This window comes from Panthera onca, chromosome E1 (assembly GCF_046562875.1).
Source record: "Panthera onca isolate mPanOnc1 chromosome E1, mPanOnc1 haplotype 2, whole genome shotgun sequence".
Classification (NCBI taxonomy): Eukaryota; Metazoa; Chordata; class Mammalia; order Carnivora; family Felidae; genus Panthera; species Panthera onca.
The window spans coordinates 13,022,094-13,040,637 of record NC_138352.1 but is presented as its reverse complement, the minus strand read 5'-3'; the positions used below and the strand labels follow the sequence as shown (position 1 = coordinate 13,040,637).

The 18,544-nt window shown below is 57.9% G+C and overlaps 1 protein-coding gene and 1 long non-coding RNA gene across 11 annotated transcripts in view; one reads left to right on the top strand and one right to left on the bottom strand.

Moving 5' to 3' along the window:
* Positions 1–18,544, top strand: part of LOC132687246 (metalloproteinase inhibitor 2) — a 47,916-nt gene that overhangs the window by 3,903 nt on the left and 25,469 nt on the right. Inside the window, exons 1-2 of one of the 10 annotated variants that reach the window (XM_078438059.2) lie at positions 9,657–9,759; positions 10,846–10,958. The exons of 1 other annotated variant lie outside the window; for it this stretch is intronic. Coding sequence is in view for 1 of the 9 variants with exons in the window: in XM_060645233.3 (XP_060501216.1) it covers position 10,958 (1 nt within the window). In the remaining 8 variants the exon portion in view is untranslated. Of the gene's footprint in view, positions 1–9,656; positions 9,862–10,820; positions 10,959–17,257; positions 18,533–18,544 lie in introns of those variants that run through there. 8 more of the 10 variants (XM_078438055.2, XM_078438058.2, XM_078438054.2 and 5 more) reach the window with 8 other exon arrangements.
* On the bottom strand, positions 6,905–9,649 carry LOC144614406 (uncharacterized). Its single transcript, XR_013552185.2, has 2 exons — positions 9,520–9,649; positions 6,905–8,552 (listed from the first exon to the last, which is right to left on the bottom strand). It is a non-coding gene; the product is annotated as an uncharacterized LOC144614406 (long non-coding RNA).

Genomic DNA, 18,544 nt, shown 5'->3' with positions numbered 1-18,544 from the left:
GTGCTGGGTGTGTCAGGGTGGGCAGAGCCCCGCAGTCCCCAACCCTGATGGCCACACTCCAGGTGCTTTGGGTAAATGATAAATCAAGTACCTGTGTGAGAGGGGAATGCATTTTTAGGATCTGGAAGTAGCGGGTTTTGAAGGGAGGGGGGCCACGGAGGGGACTGCAGCCCCTGGGCCCGGGTTTGGACAGTGTCCCTGGAAGGATGCATTCTCCCCAGGGAGTCCCTGGAACCTGGGCTGCTGGCATTTCCCGGGGTTGGGAGACAGAGGGTGAGGATGTGTCCGGGACACATGCGTGCAGGTCATGCCGGGCGTGGCCGGTGGGTGGAGGGAGCTCTCCCCACACCGTGGCCCCTGCCTGTGGGCTGAGGACTTGGTGTCAGCCTGCAGCCGGGACCCGCTCGGTCCTCGGGAATTTGCGGTTGGGGCCTGTGGTCTGTGAGCGGCAGGTGGGCTGGGCCCCTGCCTCTCTTCTGTGCTGTCTCTGCTGGGTTGCCGGGCAGACCCCCGTGCCGGGTGCACGGTCCAGATCCAGTGGTAGCATTTGAGCGCATTGAGAACAAGGATGGGGACCCCTTCCCAGGCTTATGGGGTCGGCAGGGAGGGAGGGCGTGCAGCCACCCTAGGCCAGATGCAGAGCCACTGATCCGATGCCCGAGGCCTGCAGGTGTGGGTGAACCCCTCAGATTCCCAAGTGGCTAAGAGATATACCCGGAGGACCCTGGGAAACGCAGCAGGAGAGAGAAGGGCCTGGAGGAGACCAGAGAAGAAAGAACAGCGTGGTGGGCGGGGCCAGTGCTTCTCCCCTGCACCGGACGCTCCCTCACCCTTCCGCAAGCACGTGCACAAGGGACCAAGGGCAGGTGGCCCCATGACTAGGATGGTTTTTCTGGAAAGAGAAAAGCAGAGCTGAGGAGCCAAGGTGGGAGAGTGTGAGCCCCAAATCTGAGGACAGAGCTGGGGGACCATGCACCCAGGCGTGGTTAGGTGCCTCATCCATGGCGGCAGCGTGGGGGTGTGCTGAGCAAAGGGACCAACCACCCAGGGAACGGGGAGAGAGAGTTCCAGGTGCAGAGCAGGGGGGCGAGGGGCCAGATGACCCCTCTGTGGCGTATCACGTGCCATCTGTGTCCCTTCCCAGGGGCCCAAGGCAAGCCTTTGAGGATGTGCACCTGTGGATGACAGCAGGGGTGGCCCCGGGAGTTGGCTAGAAGGCAGATGTCTGAACTGGTCCCGAATTGGAGCCTTGTGGCTCGGGGCATGGGCACTGGTATTTTTTATTTGGAGTGTGTACCTGGGAGAGGGGCAGAGAGGGAGGGAGAGAGCGAATCCCAAGCAGGCTCCACACTGTCGGCACAGAGCCCCACGTAGCTCTTGATGTCTCCAACCGTGAGATCATGACCTGAGCCAAAATCAGGAGCCAGATGCTTAACTGACCGAGCCACCCAGGCCCCTCATGGGCATTGGTATTTATAAGACTGTCCAGGTGATTCTGGTACGTGCCAATGTTTGCACAGAGCAGTTGTCTCCAGTGTGGGCTACTCAGGACACTTTCGGTTTGAGAAAAGAATGTTCTCGGGGCTCCTGGGTGGCTCAGTCAGTTAGGCGTCTGGCTCTTGATTTCAGCTCGGGTCATCATCTCATGGCTTGTGAGTTCAAGCCCCGTGTCAGGCTCTGCACAGTCAGTGCAGGGTTGACAGCTTGGGATCCTCTCTCTCTGCCCCTCCCCTGCTCATTCTCTCTCTCTCTCTCAAAATAAATAAACTAAAAAAAAAAAAAAAAAAAAAAAAAAAGAATGTTCTAGATCTTTAGTATAGGCATTGACAGCTGTACTTGTACATAACTTTAAATGGGTAGATAGGTCTTGAGGCTGCTCGGCCAGACTTCCGTCTTGGCGCTAAAGGGTCTGAGCAGGTGTGGAGACAGAGGGCCGTGGGGGTGTCCGGCCAGGGGTTAAGCAGGTAGATGAGATGCCTAGAGTTTGGGAGCAGAGGTGGCTGGGGGAGGCGGGGAAGGGGGACTTCCAGACCGAGCGATGGTCAGGAGCACCTGTGTCTCAGAGGGCAGGTAGGATGAAGTTGACTCCCCCATCCAGACCTGGGAGCTCCCAGGACCCACTCCCCCGGGCCCTTGAGGCCTGAACTGGCTGGAATCCTTCGGTGCCTCCATCACTGCGTGGACGTGTGGCTCCAGGGAAAAGTGCACAGGACCCAGAGGAATCCTGTTTTGCAGCTGACTGACCAAATTGGATCCGCTGGGTCTGAATAGTACCCCAGGTTAGGCTTCTGGAGACCCCAGCAAGGCGGACTGCACAAGTGTTTACTCTAAGAATCACATTGAAGTGGAGTCTTTCTAAGGAAGGGCCCTATCCTGGGCCGTAGGGACATCTATCCAAAGATAGACTGGGGGGTGGTGGCGGGGGAGGGGGGGCGGGGGACACGGGTCTCGAGCCCTGAAACCGTAAGCAAAGCCGTGTGTCTGTGTGCACGCACGCGTATGTGTGTGCGCGTGCCCGGATTTTCCGAGGCAGGGGCGGTGGCTTCCACCAGATTCTCAGAGGGCTCTGTGACCTCCAAGAGCCGGTTTGCTACCGTGGAAACGGCCATTGTATGGCCTGTAGGGGAGAGTGGAGAACGTGGGGAGAAGCGTCACTGGAACCGAAATGCGGGCAGCTCTGAGCCCGGGTGCGGCAGTGGAGACTGCAGGATTTTGTGGGCGCCCCCCTCCCCCCAACTGTTAGACGTCAGGGTGGGGGAGGGGCACAAAGCTGCGGGCAGGAGAGCGAGTTTTTTTTTAATGTTTTATTTATTTTTGAGACAGAGAGAGACAGAGCAGGAGCAGGGGAGGGGCAGAGAGACAGGGAGACACAGAACCGGAAGCAGGCTCCAGGCTCCGAGCTGTCCGCGCAGAGCCCGATGTGGGGCTCGAACTCACAAACCGCGAGATCATGACCTGAGCCGAAGTCGGACGCTTAATGGACTGAGCGACCCAGGCGCCCCGATTTTAAGGGGCCTGCAGTTCTCCAGGGGCCCGTGCCTGCAGTGGGGAGGTCTCGGGAGACAGAAAGGCGGGTGTAGCAACTGGTGGGGCTGGTGGGGAGGGCAGGGGCGGGAAGGGCTCGTGGGGGCTCGTCTCTGGAGTTCGCCCTCAGTGCCCAGAGACCAGGTATCCCCTCACGTGCTCAGGGCTACCCTCCCCGTTTAGTTCTGCTGGGATACGGAGCCTGGGTCTACACGGGAAAGCCTCTGGCCGTGGCTCAGCAGACGGTAGAAAATCGGGGTAGGCGGGGGGGCCCCGGGAGGGAAGGGGAAGTAGAACACAGAGGGGAAGTCGAGTCAGCAGGAAACGAGGGAGCTGACTTTTATAACAAGCCTGTTAGGGAGGCCGCCGTGCAGCCCCATGCCGGCGTCCAGAGGGGTGGGGACCTGGGCCAGTGCCCTCTGCCTCAGTTTCTCCAGCTCCAAACAGATGGTAAATTACTTACTTGCTAGGGTTGTGGGCAAGGATCACAAGAACAAGCAGGGACGCTGCTCACAGGAGGTTCTGGTGTGTGTGTGTTTTGGGGGGGGGTGTTCGCTGTCTCCACGTGAGACCCTGTGCTGTGCACACCACCCCCACCGAACAGAGCAGAGGCCGTGGTGATCGATCGCACAGGGAAGGGAGCTGGGGAGACACAGGCCGGGTTCCCGGGCCGCCTGCGGGCAGCCAGGCAGGAAATCATCCTAAGTTTGGGAAGGGCACAGGACGGGGACCGTGACAATAACGGCTGTTGCCGAGTGCTTGGAGGTATGTCTGCGCGTTCCTGGTGTTAGCCCTGCCCGTTCAGTTGTTGTCCCCATTTTACAGAAGGTCACGGTGAGGCACGGCTGATGAGGTCACTTGCTCGGGGTCGTGCAGCGGGCAGGTAGCCGAGAAGACGGGAGGTGTTAATAGAGGAGCCCGACCTTCGGGATTCTGAGCCACGAGAGCTTGGCTGGGGCGGGAGGGTGGAGGGTGGAGGGTGAAAGACCTCTCGCTCAGAGGTGAGCCCGTCGACTGCAGATGAGCAGATAAATGAAGCTCTAACCTGACAGCAAAATATTCAGCTGTCATTTTCAGCGGTGTTACGGATTCATGTTTGTGACCTAGAAGAATCTTTAGGACGTATTTATTTTGTTTTTTTTTTTTTAATGTTTTTATTTATTTTTGAGACAGAGAGAGACAGAGCAGGAGCAGGGGAGGGGCAGAGAGAGAGGGAGACACAGAATCCGAAGCAGGCTCCAGGCTCCGAGCTGTCAGCACAGAGCCCGACGCGGGGCTCAAACCCACGAACTGTGAGATCAGACCTGAGCTTAAGTCGGACGTTTAACTGACTAAGCCACCCAGGCGCCCCAGGACGTGTTTATTTTAAAAGCCCAGTTGCACTGAGTGCTTTCAAATTTATTTTATTTTATTTATTTAGTTTTATTTATTTTATTCTTTAATTTTATCTTATTTTGTTTATTAGTTTTTAAATTTTGTTTACATCCAAGTTAGTTAAACTGTTGTATAATGGCTTCAGGAGTAGAAATCAGTGATTCATCACTTACATACAGCACCCGGTGCCCATCCCAACAGGTGCCCCCCCTTAATGCCCATCCCCCATTTAGCTCCTCCCCCCCCACCCAACTCCCCTCCAGCAGCCCTCAGTTTGTTCTCTGTATTTAAGAGTCTCTTACGGTGCGCCTCCCTCTCTCTTTTTGTCTTATGTTTCCTTCCTTTCCCCCATTTTTATTTTTTTAGGTTTATTTTCATTTATTTCGAGAGAGAGAGTGAGCAGGGGAGAGGCAGAGAGAGAGGGAGACTAAGCCCAAACAGGCTCCACGCCGTCAGCACAGAGCTGGGCTCGGACCCCGTGAATCATGAGATCATGACGTGAGCCGAAATCATGGGTCAGACGCTTAACCAACTGAGCCACCCAGCACCCCTGCTTTCGCATTTTAAACATTCTCTCCCCCGGGGCGCCTGGGTGGCTGAGTCGGTGAAGCGTCCGACTTCGGCTCAGGTCGTGATCTCACAGTTTGTGGGTTCGAGCCCCGCATAGGGCCCTGTGTTGACAGCTGGGAGCCTGGAGCCTGCTTCGGATTCTCTGTCTCCCTTGCTCTCTGCCCCTCCCCCGCTTGCACTCTGTCTCTCTCTCTCTCTCTCTCTCTCTCTCAAAAATAAACATTAAAAAAGAGGAAAAAGAAATGGAAGGACAGAGTGAGGTTTCCTCGGGAGGGGAGAGGCGGAGGAGAGGCCCCCACGTGATCGGGTGAGGGCGCTGAGCCTGGGGACACGTGCCGCCCCAGAGCCGCCTGACTTTGGAAGCGGTCACACTGAAGGGTTCGTGGCCCCTCAGAACACCCGTCATCCTTCATCCGCCTCGGAGACGGGCCGTGAGTTCCGTCGGCTTTACTGAGGTGCGGTTCCCGTACGGCTGTTCGTCTGTTCCAGGTATATGAGTCTGGTTTTTAGTACGTTTGCGGGGGTGAGCGGCCGTCACCGCTGGCTGATTTCACAAGGGCCAGGGGACCCTGAGCTGGGTTCCCTTTGCGGTTTCTTAGCGGGCGGCGTGGGGTGGCCCTCAGCCTCCTCCCACCGCTGGAGCCTGCTGTTCAAACCCGGTGTCCTGGGATGCAGCCCCGTGCGCCAGGAGTTCGAGGCCCACAGCGGCTTCTGAGCCGGGCAGCAGAGCTGAGCGGTGGGCAGTGTGGCACACAGAGCCCGGTCGGGGGCCGTTGGGCCCCGGCCGGACCCAAGCCGAACCCTGGGCCGTCGTGAGGGCCGGCTGCACGTGTGGGCTTTCTGGTGCCGGCTCCCCTCTCCCCTGTTGGCCTGTGGGGTGTCATTCCCCAAACTGACCTCAAAGATACGGTGAATCCACCCCCCCTCCCCCTTCTGGGCTCGAGCCGGCGAGCACAGTGGCAGAGATGAGCTGCAGGGCAAAACCCCGGCTTTCTGCCGTGGAACGTTCCGTGGGCAGAGAGACCCCGAGGTCACATCGGCGTGTCCTTGGGGACAGGACCTGGCTTGGGGTGAGGCTTTCCTTGTCCCTTTCTGGTCTATACTCTGGAGATGTTGGTTGGGCCTTCCTGGCAGCCCCATGAGGGGCTGGGGGCACCTTCACAGAGCCGGTGAGGCACGAGACCGCAGCACCGGGCTTTGCCCTCACCCCTGTCGCTGTAATCGAAGGCGCTGGTTAGAAAGCAGTTCAACTGCTGATTCTTCACGAAGGGCGGGATGAGAAAGCGGACCGACACGTTAGAGAAAAAAGACAAAGCAGAAGGTATTGGGAGAAAGGCCAGCCAGAAGTGGTTCCGAATCCCAACCCCTGTGCCCGTCTGAGTCTCCATTTCCTCTTCCGTACGAGCAGGATTGAGCTTCTGGAGGCCGTGCCCTCGTAGACGCTGAGTAAGGCTCTGCGAAAGAGTGCGGTGCAGGGGGAGGGGGGCCTCGACGGCCGTCGGTCCCCCCACTGCACCCAGGATTCTGAGACCCAGCACGATGCTCCGTCCCGGAGCTCTTTAGGGAGAGGCCGCGGCTGGCGCGGGAAATAAACCCGCGTCGTTCCTGGCCAGCTCTGGCCGCTGAAGGCCAGCCGGGCTGTCCTGGGGCCAGCTCGCGGCAGCTGCCTTCCTCCCCCCGTCCGGATGGGGAGTTCGGGGCTCGAGGGTGGACTCACGGTGAGGCCACGTGTCAGGAGGACCGTGTGCTTGATGATCACACGAGATCGTAGCGCCAAGGAGAGATTGCGCCTTCGACCGTCTGCGGCTCCGCCTCTGTGGCTGGTCGCGCCCGGTGGCTGAGAGTTCACCGTGCCGCGTTGGCTGACCCTCCCCAGGCCACCGTGTCCTCCCCCAGGTCCCGTGAGGTGCACGAGAGCGGAAAGCAAGGACAGGAGTGAGAATAAAGCCAGGAGTGTGTTGCACGCAGAGGTGTGGGGCAGTGATACCGTTTGGGCCGTGTGTCTTGCGTGTTTACACGTGCCCAGCGGGATCTGGGCTCACGTCACCACCAGGCGCTGCGACGCCGAGGAAGATTACCTGACCCTTTGCCCAGGTCACAAGGCCACTGGGCGTCCCGGCCGCAGCCCCAGCCCGGAGTCCAGGGTGCTTTGGAGAGCTGGTGCTCCATTTGTCAGGGGCCGGGAGAGAGGGGACGTGGCATCACTTGTGGGCTTCGGGTCCGTGGAGAGGGTCCTGTTCCGTTCGGAGGAGAGTGCGCGTTTCAGGAGGATTGTGGCGGCCCCTGTGGCCGGTTGGCTTTGGGGGCACGTAAGGCGCCCTGCTTTTTGGGTACAGGGTTATTAGTTGGACGTGTGTACCCAGGTGCTCTCCTGGGGGCTTCTGTCCACAAGCTCTCCTAGCATTTAGCCTTCAATTTTTAAGTCTCTGGGAGGAAAGGACCAGCCTGGCATCTCAGGAGGCGGGGAGGGTTGTGCTAGAGCAGAGCCAGGATGCAGGCCGCCCAGTTGCGTACATCTTGTCCCCTCATCCAAGGTGGCTGCAGGACGGAGAAGGAAGGAACAAATCTGTAGCGGCCTTGGCTTTTTGTGCACCAGTTCTGGAAGGCAGGGATTGAAAACCCAGGGCTCGTCGCCCCCAATTGTACGTCTCTTAGATGAAGATACCAGCTGTCGAGGCCTTCCCAGCACAGAAGGGCCTCCCGTGTCCCTTCCTGGTCACGAGGCCTCGGTGAGGCCGGTGAGGCCGCTGTCCTCTCCTGTCTGGACGGGGACTGGTTGGATGACTCACCCAAGGTCACGCAGCTGAGGGCTCAGGCCAGGAATGCAAGGAGCCTGGTCCTGGCACGCGTCTCTAGAAATGGGACCGGATGTCACAGCTTTGGACTTCCCGTGGCTTGGTTCATCTGGCTGAGGGGCTTGCTGTCCTTGGAAGGGCTTGACTGTAGGATTCTGTCTTAACCCGAGCAGTTGAGAGGCTCGGAAGGGCATTTCGGCCTCGCCACTCGGGGGCTTTAAAAATCAGTCTCCCGTCTTATCAGGCAGCCCTGTATCTAGGCATTTTCTGAGGGAAGGAATTCAGCACACGTGCCAGCGTTCAGTCAGGATATTCATTTCCGTCTCGTTTGTCTTAGGGAAGCGTTAGAAACACCTACATACACAGCAGCAGGGGAGCAGTTAAATAAATCACAGCTTCTGATGCTCTGCGGGACCAAATGGTGTACAATTTTTTTTTCTTTTAACGCGGCGTGTTCAGATGGGGGTGGGAAATGAGACGTTCTCTTACAAATGTGCGGTTCCTAATTTTTCTGTGACGCGTGTGAATGACACGTGTCGTTTTCGAAGCTAAGGTTCGCGAAGGTGCGGGTCGAACCGCGGAGCGCAGCAGTACGGGCCTGGGCTTGAGCTGGCTGGTCCTACGCCAGTGGTGGGCCCAGAGAGGAAATGCCGTCGAGCAGGGCAGGTCAACGCAGAGCAGGGGAGCCGTTGCTGAGGTGGTGTTAGGAGGACCGGGGCTCGGGAGAAATGTCTTCGACGGTGGTGGCCATACCGGGACGTTCTGGAAGGCCGTCGGGGGCCCCCTAAGCTGTAACATTTGGACGCCCTGTTTATTCCACCCCCCACCCCCACCCCGAACTTGTCCCTTGCTGGAGGTGGGTACGGAAGACCATGCTGAAGGGGCTGGGGGGCTGGAGGGGTATTCACTGCAGCAGAAGTAGAACTCTCTGTACCCGCAGGACCAGGAAGAGGGACCCCAACAGAAAGGGGGTGGAGGGGGCAGACTGTGGTTGAGAACTTCGGTGGGAGGTTCCGGCCCCAGACAAAGGCTTTTGTCCCCAAGATTCCCACGATTCAGCCAAGTTCCCGCTAGTAACCTTCTCCTCTCAAGAAACCAAACCCCGGGGCGCGTGGGTGGCTCAATCGGTTAAGCGTCCACCTTCGGCTCAGGTCATGATCTCACGGTTCATGAGTTCGAGCCCCGCGTCGGGCTCTATGCTGATAGCTTGGAACCTGGAGCCTGCTTCGGATTCTGTGTCTCCCTCTCTCTGCCCCTCCCCTGCTTGTGCTCTCTCTCTCTTCCTCAAACATAAACGATTAAAAAAAAAAAAAAAAAAAAAAGGAAGAAACCAAGCCCCCGAATCAGTTGCTTTGACTTCTTAAGGCCAAAGTCATGTTCTCCAAACTAAATTTCTTGACTGTCAGATTGGCGGAGGGCACCCCCCCCACCCTAGAAACAAGGTCAAGCATGTCTGGTTTCTTATTTTGTGTGGGTGGGTGGCCACAGGGGGCCGGGGCCAGGAGCCCTTCCCCTCCTCGTCTGGTTAGCTCTGCTCAGCAGCGGCGTCCTGCAGGTCCCTGACTTGAGTGGGGACAGAGGCTCTCCGAGCGGGGGGGGGGGGGGGGGGGGGGGGGGCGGGGGGAAGGGGCGGCAGCATCTTGGGGATCCCCGACTTTGACTCGGGACAGCTCAGAAGAGCGACCCCCTGGCCCTCCTCACCAGCATGTGCTGCCGGGCCCCTCCTTAAACCCCAAAAGGGCACCCGCGCCCCGACCTTCATGATGTGCCTGTGTGTGTGCTGTCTGTCTGCTCGTCATGCCAGCCGCTTGAAGCAAATCTTCGTGATTGGTAGCCTCCCAACAGGTGTCCTCATAGGCGCTCGCCCTCTGGCTGGCTGGTCACCGTCCCTGACTTCAGCCCTGCTCTGATGTCACAGGCCGGCAGCTCTGTCGTTCCCGCGGCAACGGCCTGCCTTTGGTCAACGGCTGGGGCAGACGCCGGGCTGCTGGTGGAGGTGGGGAGCTGTGAGTCCAGCCTCCCTCGGCCAGTGGGCCCTGGAGAACCCAGTGCAGGCCGTTCAAAGCTCCAGTGGTGCCCGCCCCTTATCCGTCGTGGGGTGGGCTCCGTGTGTGCCCAACTGTTTGGGGGAGGGAGGTCTTACAAGGGCCTTGGGAAGTGGGCCAGTCAAGGTCGCCAGGCCACATGTCCAGAAGGCTAATTTGAATTTCTTTTTTTTTTTTTAATATTCATTTTTTGAGAGAGAGAGAGGCAGAATGTGAGCAGGGGAGGGGCAGAGAGAGAGGGAGGCACAGAATCCGAAGCAGGCTCCAGGCTCCGAGCTGTCGGCACAGAGCCCGACGCGGGGCTCGAACCCACGAGCCACGAGATCATGACCTGAGCCGAAGTCGGACGTTGAACCCACTGAGCCCCCCAGGTTCCCCTAGAAGTCCTGCACTGACGGGGCTCTCCATATGCAGCTGGATGGGTGGTGGTGGCTGGGGACAGGGCTGGCGCTGGAGGTCCCTGTCTGAGGGAATGGGGAGAAGTCATCGTGCGGCAACTTGGGGGTCGTGGGGGACCCCTGACCAGCACTGGGTACCTGGGGGTGCGAGGTTTCGGGGAAACCCGGTGATTGACATAGTCAAGGGACGTTTAGAAAGTAAGCCCCCGGTTGGGTCAGCCGTAGCGGCCCCCTTGGCTAGCCCGGTGTCCCCCATGGGTTTAGGAGAGTCTGTGCCTCGTGTCCGTCTCTGAAGCTGGTGGTCAGGGGGGTGTACAGATTTATAAGCCCCACCCTAGGATGTGGGTGCAAAACTCTGCTGTGGGACTTGGCCAGGATTCTTCTTCTACCATGACTCCCCCCCCTGCTCCCAGTGGTTCCGATTCAGCTGGTCCAGAAGCCCAGCTGACTTTAAGAACCACCACTCGGAAACTTGGCTGAGAGTCAGGAAGTAGGCAAACCCCAAGGCTCTGGGCAGCCCAGTGGTTGTATTGTTAGAGGCTAGAGCTCAGACAAATGGAGTTTAAAATGTCTCTGATGTTTGTTTCATCCGGGCTTGGCTTGGCTGCCTCCAGTGATGGGTGTCTCACTACCTACAAGGCACCCCCAGGATTTCAAGACAGACATTTAGCAAGTGCTCCTTTCCATCTGGCAAGTTTCCACCTCCCTGTAATGTGTTGTTGGTCTCACTCAGTCATCTGGAGACACACACAGTAAGTACCACCCTCTTCCCCAAGTAGCTTGGCAAGCATTTGGGTGTTTCATGGTGCTGAATGCCAGCATCTGTGCAGATGGGTGCTGCTGTTACCACTATTTCACAGAGGAGCAAACCGAGGCACCCAGAGTTAGTCACACAGTTCATACTCGTCACCACCACATCGTGCTGTTCTAGACTTTTCCATCTCCTTCAAGCTCCTCTCCAGACACTCTTGGTTCCTTAGGATTTTTCTTCCACGGACAGGTTTTTCATTCTCCTCCTGAAGAGAGGCTACAGCCCCTCCCCCCCCTTGTGGAACTCTCTAGTTTTTTGTGAATCCTTTCTGGGAAGACACATCTCTCTAGTATTCAGATTTTCTCCTTAGTGAACGTGTAGTTCTCATTTATGTATATTTCTCTTTCTTTTAATGTTTCTTTTTTTTTTTTTAATTTTAACCTTTATTTTTTGAGAGACAGAGACAGAGCACAAGCAGGGGAAGGGGCAGAGAGAGAAGGAGACACAGAATCCCAAGCAGGCTCCAGGCTTTGAGCTGTCAGCACACAGCCTGATGCAGGGCTCAAACTCATGAGCCATGAGATCATGCCTGAGCCGAAGTCAAACACTTAGCTGATGGAGCCACCCAGGCGCCCCTGTTTATTTATTTATTTTTTTTGAGGGAGAGAGAGAGACAGAGCATGAGCAGGGGAGGGGCAGAGACACAGAATCCGAAGCAGGCTCCAGGCTCCGAGCCGTCAGCCCAGAGCCCGACGCGGGGCTCGAACCCACGAACCGTGAGATCGTGACCTGAGCCGAAGTGGGACGCTCAACCGACCGAGCCATCCAGGCTCCCAGTTTTGTTTTGTTTTTTTAATGTTTTTTCTTAGAGAGAGAGAGAGAGAGAGAGTGTGTGTGTGAGTGAGGGAGGGGCAGAGGGAGAGAGGGAGACACAGAATCCGAAGCAGGCTCCAGGCTCCGAGCCGTCAGCCCAGAGCCCGACGCGGGGCTCGAACTCACAGACCGCGAGATCGTGACCTGCGCCAAAGCCAATGCCCAACCGACTGAGCCACCCAGGGGAAACCACGTGTACATATTTCTTAATTAGGTTAATTCCGAAGCATTTCATTAGTTACACTTTATGAAGCTTTGCCCCCGATGCTAAGCACACATGCTGGCTGTCGACACCTCTTGCCCCTTAAGGTTATTTCGACACACGTCTGTCGCCTCCGTGCACGTGGGTTGCATCGTCTGCTTTTACGTCTCTGCGGTGCTCGGACGTTCACCGAGCCTTCCCGGGAGCCGGGCTGCCTCCCTCCATCCCGTGGGGTGGCGGCAGGGTGGGCTCCCCGGGTGTGGGCACACCTCTTCCACGTGCCCCCCAGCTCCTCTGCGCGTCCCCTCCACACCCGGCTGGGGTCCGACCAGGGCAGCGCCGGGCCGGACCGTCGCCCTGGTTGTCCGAGGCCTCTCTGTCGCCACAGGTAAAGATCACGCGCGTCCCTGCCGAGCCGCTCCCGCTTTGCGCTTGTGCAGCCGGGGCTGGGGGGGGAGGGGGGGGAGGGGGGGGCCCACGTGTGGGTTGAAAATGTCTTCCCCATCCATTGAGTGTTGTCAGGTTTGGTCGGGTGTTCAAGCCTCTTAAAAATCTCCTGAGCTGGAGGTGTGCCTTCGATCCCCGCGGGGAATTGCAGGCTGGCTCTCCGTGCAGCTGGACTTGGGACGGCTAGACTCACACACTCGTGAACTTGACTCACAGAAGAGCCTGTGCGTGCCCCGTACTGCAGACTCTGTTTATTCTTCGGACACAGTTTAACAAGCTCCCTTGTGTGGGTGGCAGGCCACAGGAGTTGGGAGCTGTTGGAGAAAGGAGGATAGGGCGCTGGCTGTCACTCTCTGTCTGTCTCACAACCAGGGAGGAGGACATAGGCAGCTATAAAGAGTCAACGTGGAGGGGCGCCTGGGTGGCTCAGTCGGTCAGGCGTCCGACTTCGGCTCAGGTCGTGATCTCACGGTTCGTGGGTTCGAGCCCCGCGTCGGGCCCTGTGCTGACATCTCGGAGCCTTGAGCCTGCTTCGGATTCTGTGTCTCCCTCTCTCTTGGCCCTCTCCCGCTCATGCTCTCTCTCTCTGTCTCTCAAAAATAAATATTAAAGAGAAAAAAGTCAACCTATAAAACCCAGATTGTATTCGGGTATACAATTCGGGTATAGAGGAACCTTACCCTACACGTGTCTTTTTCTTTCTTTTCGTTATTTTTTTAGTTTTCCGCATTTTAATTTCTTTCTTATTTTTTTTATGTTTATTTAATTTTGAGAGAGAGAGAGAGAGAGAGCACGAGCAGGGGAAGGGCAGAGCCAGAGGGAGACGCAGAATCCGAAGCAGGCTCCAAGCTCTGAGCTGTGTCAGCACAGAGCCCGACGTGGGGCTCAAACTCGTGAACCGTGAGATCATGACCTGAGCTGACGTCGGACGCTTGACTGACTGAGCCACCTGGGCTCCCCTAGTCCTATGCATTTTAAAAGCCTTTAAGGGAATCTTTATGTTACCGTCCAAAACAGAATCTGGAGTGTTCCAAAAGAGGTCAAGTTTGATCTATTCTGTGTACTCTCAGAGGACAGAAATGATGAACTTTGCATCTGAGAGGGTAAGCCTTAATTATATGGAGATGTTCTCCCTCTCTGGCCGCACCAGCTAACGGAAGTCTTTCTGTGTCTATTTTTGTGTGTTTCAAAGAAAAGGTGCTAAACCCTGTGACACAGGCACTAAGCCTGCAGGCCTTTGGAGAGGGCAGGAGTGTTTCTCTAGTTGCTACAGAGCCCAGGGGGCCACGGGACCTGGCTTGGGAAACGTGGGTAGGGCTGAGGAGGTGTCTGTTGGTGGAACAAGAAATTGTGTATCCGGGGCGCTGGACCCGGATGGTGGGGGGGGGGGGGGTGCATTTGGGAACGGCAGGGAGACAGATCACACGCTGCCATCAGGGTCTCCGGCCCGTAGGCCGGGGACTGTGGACCCTGGTGGGTATTGTCTGGGAGCTGGTGATTGCCTGGTGAGCCGGCCGTGCTCTGGGCCCCTCCCTGCAGAGGCTGGGACGGGATCTGCGGGCAGCAGGGCCCCGGAATCTGCATTTTCACCGGCAGTGCAGGTGACGGGATGCAGGCGGGCTGTGGGCTGCACCTGGAGACCTGCTGGTGTGGGTGAGAAGATGTCACAGCCCGACCACCAGCTGGACTAGAATGGTGGCCGAGGACAGAGGAGGAGTGGCCGGGGTCAGGGCGGGGGTGGGGGCACAGAGAGCCTGATTAGGGGTCTTTCCGGAGGGGCTCAGGTGGGGAGGGGGCTGGGGAGGAGGCAGATCAAGGCCCTGATGCTGGCTAGAGCCACCTACTAGGGCCGCCCTTCTCAAAGTATGGTCCCCAGACCAGAGTATCCCTTCCCCTGGGGGCTCCTCCGAAATCGGAGCCCCCAGCCTCACCCCAGACCTTCCGGATCAAAATCTGACTCTCCACGAGATTCAGGAAGCACTGTGCTAGATCTTGCCTTTCGGTGTTCAAGTAAAATACTCGAATGGGAAAGGGGAGGGTGGTTCATTCGATGACCTCAGAGAAAAGCACACGGAAAACACTGTGGACCCCCCCCTGCCGCCGCCCGCTTAGCACAGAAGCTGTGCACCTCAGAATCCCGAGAGGACAGGTGTCAGGTGGTAAGTTCTTAATTTTGCTTGCAGTTTATTTATTTATTTATTTTGACAGAGAGAGAACAAGCAGGGGAGGGGCAGAGAGAGAGAGGGAGAGAGAGAATCCCAAGCAGGCTCCGCGCTGCCCGCACAGAGCCCGACACGGGGCTCAAACCCGCGAATCAGGAGATCATGGCCTGAGCCTAAAGCAAGAGTCTGACGCTTAACCACCTGAGCCCCCCAGGCGCCCCCGGGTGATCTGACCACCCTCAGCTGCAGGGTAGGTGTCTCAGATCAGGGGTCTGCCTGCTCAGATTCGAATCCCTGCTGGACTGCCTCTGAGCTGTGTGGCCTCAGACAAGTTACTTAACGTCTCTGAGTCTCGGTTTCCCCATCCAAAAGTGGGGTAAGAATAGAGCTCCTCACGGTGAGACCACGTGAGGGGGATGGTCGGCTTCTACTGTGTCCCCGCTTAGTAGCCCTGTGGCGTTGTGCACCCTGTACACGGGAGGGAGCCACGGACCCGAGACCCTCCGTCCTGCCTGCCCTCGGAGCCCCTGGTCTGGGCACCTCCCGGCCTCTGATTGTGGCACTGTTGTCCTTCCTGCTCACGGGCGCGGGGTGCCCCGGAGTCTGCTGTGGGCCTGGCGCTTCCCCGCCGCCCGCAAACGGGGTCCCCCCAGCAGCCTGGCAGGGGCCCGTCTCTATCAGAAGGCTGTCTGAGCGACTGCCTGGGGGCGGCCGCCGCGCCGGGGCCGCAGAGGGTGAGAGAGAGAATGGGCCCAGTGTCCGCTTGGCACGAGAGGCCAGTCGGTGACCACCTTCCTTCCGTCTGCTGCTCTGAGCCGGGCTTGTGTAGGGACCAGGGCTGTGGTTGCCCCGAGGGGCGGCAGGCAGCCGGCATGGGGCAGGCAGCCGTCCAGCTCTGGGGGAGCAGGCTTAGGAGACCGGAGGGAGAACCCCAGGACGCTGAGAACACTCTGGTCTTAAGTGAGCGAGCGGGGTCGGGCTTGGAGCGTCAGCACGCAGGAGCCGGGGACGTGGACGGACAGCGAGGGGGGCGTCTGCTGGTTATCAGTTCTGGACTTTGTCCCCAAGACATCTTTGTCCCCAGATTTTTCCATTTCATCCATTTGTGTGTGTCCAGGAAAACCAGCTCAGTGGCTTTGGGGTACCCGCCTCCGGGGGCCTGGCTCAGGGTGATGGAGTGGTGGGGGGCACTCCAGAGTGGGAGAGTTGTGTCCAGGCTACTGTCCGGGGCCAGTGAGCAGAGGGGGAGCCAGTGGACCGCCGGATCTCGGGGTACACTCTCCCCCCTCCCCGCGGCTATCTTCCAAGGCAGACGAGGGGACAGCCACAGCTCTCCAGACCTCTCTCCCCCTGTTTGGACACCACCGTGGCCATTCCCGGGTTGGGAAGAGTTCGGTCTTGGGCATCTGAGACTCAGACCCAAGCTCCCCACTTCCCCCGGGAAGGTCGTGTCTTGGGTCACGTGCTTTCCTTTCTCTTGGCCACGCGACTGCCGGGTCACCTGACAGATCTGGGTTTGCCTTTTAAAAATCGGCCAAACTCCTTCCCGAAGCAGCAGCACCATTTTGCGTTCCCGCCGACAGTGTGTGAGGCTTCTGCTTCCTCCCCGTCCTCACCAACACTTGTTACGGTCCGTCTTTTTAATTTTGGCCGTAATTCGCGCCCGGCGGGTGTGGATGGGACCTTGCTGTGGCTTCAGTGTGCGTTCCCCGGAGGACCGTCCATGCTGAGCGTCTCGTGCCTTATTAGCGGTGTGCCTCTCCCCCAGGGAAGGGTCTGGTTTGATGTTGTGTGTGTGTGTGCCCGTTGAAAAATGGGATTGTTTGTCTTCCTGCATTTTTTTTTTTTTTTTTTTACATTTTTTATTTATTTTTGGGACAGAGAGAGACAGAGCATGAACGGGGGAGGGTCAGAGAGAGAGGGAGACACAGAATCGGAAACAGGCTCCAGGCTCCGAGCCATCAGCCCAGAGCCTGACGCGGGGCTCGAACTCACGGACCGCGAGATCGTGACCTGGCTGAAGTCGGACGCTTAACCGACTGCGCCACCCAGGCGCCCCTGTCTTCCTGCATTTTGAGTGGTTTACATAATCTGGATTCAGGCCTTTTTTGTTGGATATGTGACTCACAGGTATTTCCTGCCAGTCTATCCCTTGTGTCCTCACTTACTAACGATGTCTCGTGGCAGGGAAATGTCTCGAGTGTCAATGGCATTTTATCAGTTTCTTTTATTGGTTGTGTTTTTGGGGTCGTATCTGAGACATCTTCACCTAACCCAAGGTCGTGAAGATGTACCCACGTTTCTTTCTGAACAGCCGTGGTTTTAGACCTTACGTTAAGGTCTGCGATCCATTCTGAGTTAATTTTTTTTCCAAAACTGACACAATGGTCAGTGTGTGTGTGTGTGTGTTTTTAACATTTATTTATTTTTGAAGGAGAGAGAGACAGAGTGTGAGTGGGGGAGGGTCAGAGAGAGAGGGAGACACAGAATCGGAAGCCGGCTCCAGGCTCCGAGCCATCAGCCCAGAGCCCGACGCGGGGCTCGAACTCACGGACCGTGAGATCGTGACCTGGCTGAAGTCGGACGCTTAACCGACTGCGCCACCCAGGCGCCCCCCTTGAGTTAATTTTTATATACAGTGTATGATTTTGTCTGTGGCGAGATAGGGGGTCTGTGTTTGTGGTGTTTGCACGTGGCTGTCCCAGCACGATTCATGGGGGGAAAACACACCCAAACTGCTTTTGCCCCCGTTGAATTGCCGTGGCCCCTTTACCGAACCTCCATCAGTGCGTTTGATGCCCCGGCGTTCTCTTCTCTCCCCCTCCTCTTGCTCATAGCGGTGGTGGGCACAGTGGCTGAGCGTAACTCTGACCCCTACTGGAAGTATATCACCGCGTGATCAGATCTGCCCAGAGCCGGCGGCCCTCGGTTGGTCAAAGCCACTGTGGTCCCCGTGCACAGCATAGGCCTGGCTCTGCCACTTGCCGGCTGTGTGATCTGGGCTAAGTTTCTTAATCGGTCCCTGCCTCAGTTTCCCCACCACCTTGCGGGGTTATTAGAAGAAAGATGAGCCAAAACGCATAAGGTGCTGGAAGGGGGCCCCGCACAGCGACGGTCGGCTGTTCCACGGACGCGTGCCGTGTCCCGACTCCCACCATGCCTCTGGGCTGGCCTTGCTCAGCCCACAGAAATGAGAGCAGGGAGGGGTGGTGGAGGGGCGCTCGGCACAGCCTGCAGCTGTCCAGGGAGGGGCTCCTTTAGCCCACCAGCCTGGCTCATCTTGTTATCAGCTGCAAGGGGCCACAGATGTGACTCCACACCTTTTTGGTGTAAACGCCCCCCCTTTTCTGGGAAGGCGGGCAGAGCCCGGGTCCCTTCCTGAGGCCGGAGCGTCCCCCTCTGATAATCCCACGAGTGAAGAGCTGCGAATCCTGAGAAGAGAAGCTTAACCCCCTCTCTGATTGGTTTGCCCTGGATTCTGGTGCCAAACGTGCGTGCACACTTGCCTGCACACGCACACCCTTGCACACGTGCACACACATCCTGCCTAGCAGGCTCCTCGTCCTCCTCCTCCCTTTCCCCCTGCCATTTACAAGCAGCTCCCCCTGCAGAGACCAGACCCTCGCCCCCTTCCGCCCCTGCCTGAGTCCCGATGCGTCTCCCGGGGTGGGGGTCTCTACCTCGGCACTGCTGACGTGTGGGGCTGAACCAGCGTTCGTCGTGGGGACCGTCCCGGGGCAGCGCGGGATGGGGAGCAGCGTCCCAGGCCTCCACATACCAGACGCTGGCGTGTCGTGACAGCAAAGCGTGTGTCCAGACGTTGCCGCGTGTCCCCTGCAGAGCAGACCCACGCCCCACCGGAAACAGTCGCCCTGCGGGATCTTGTTAAAGGTGTGCAAGACA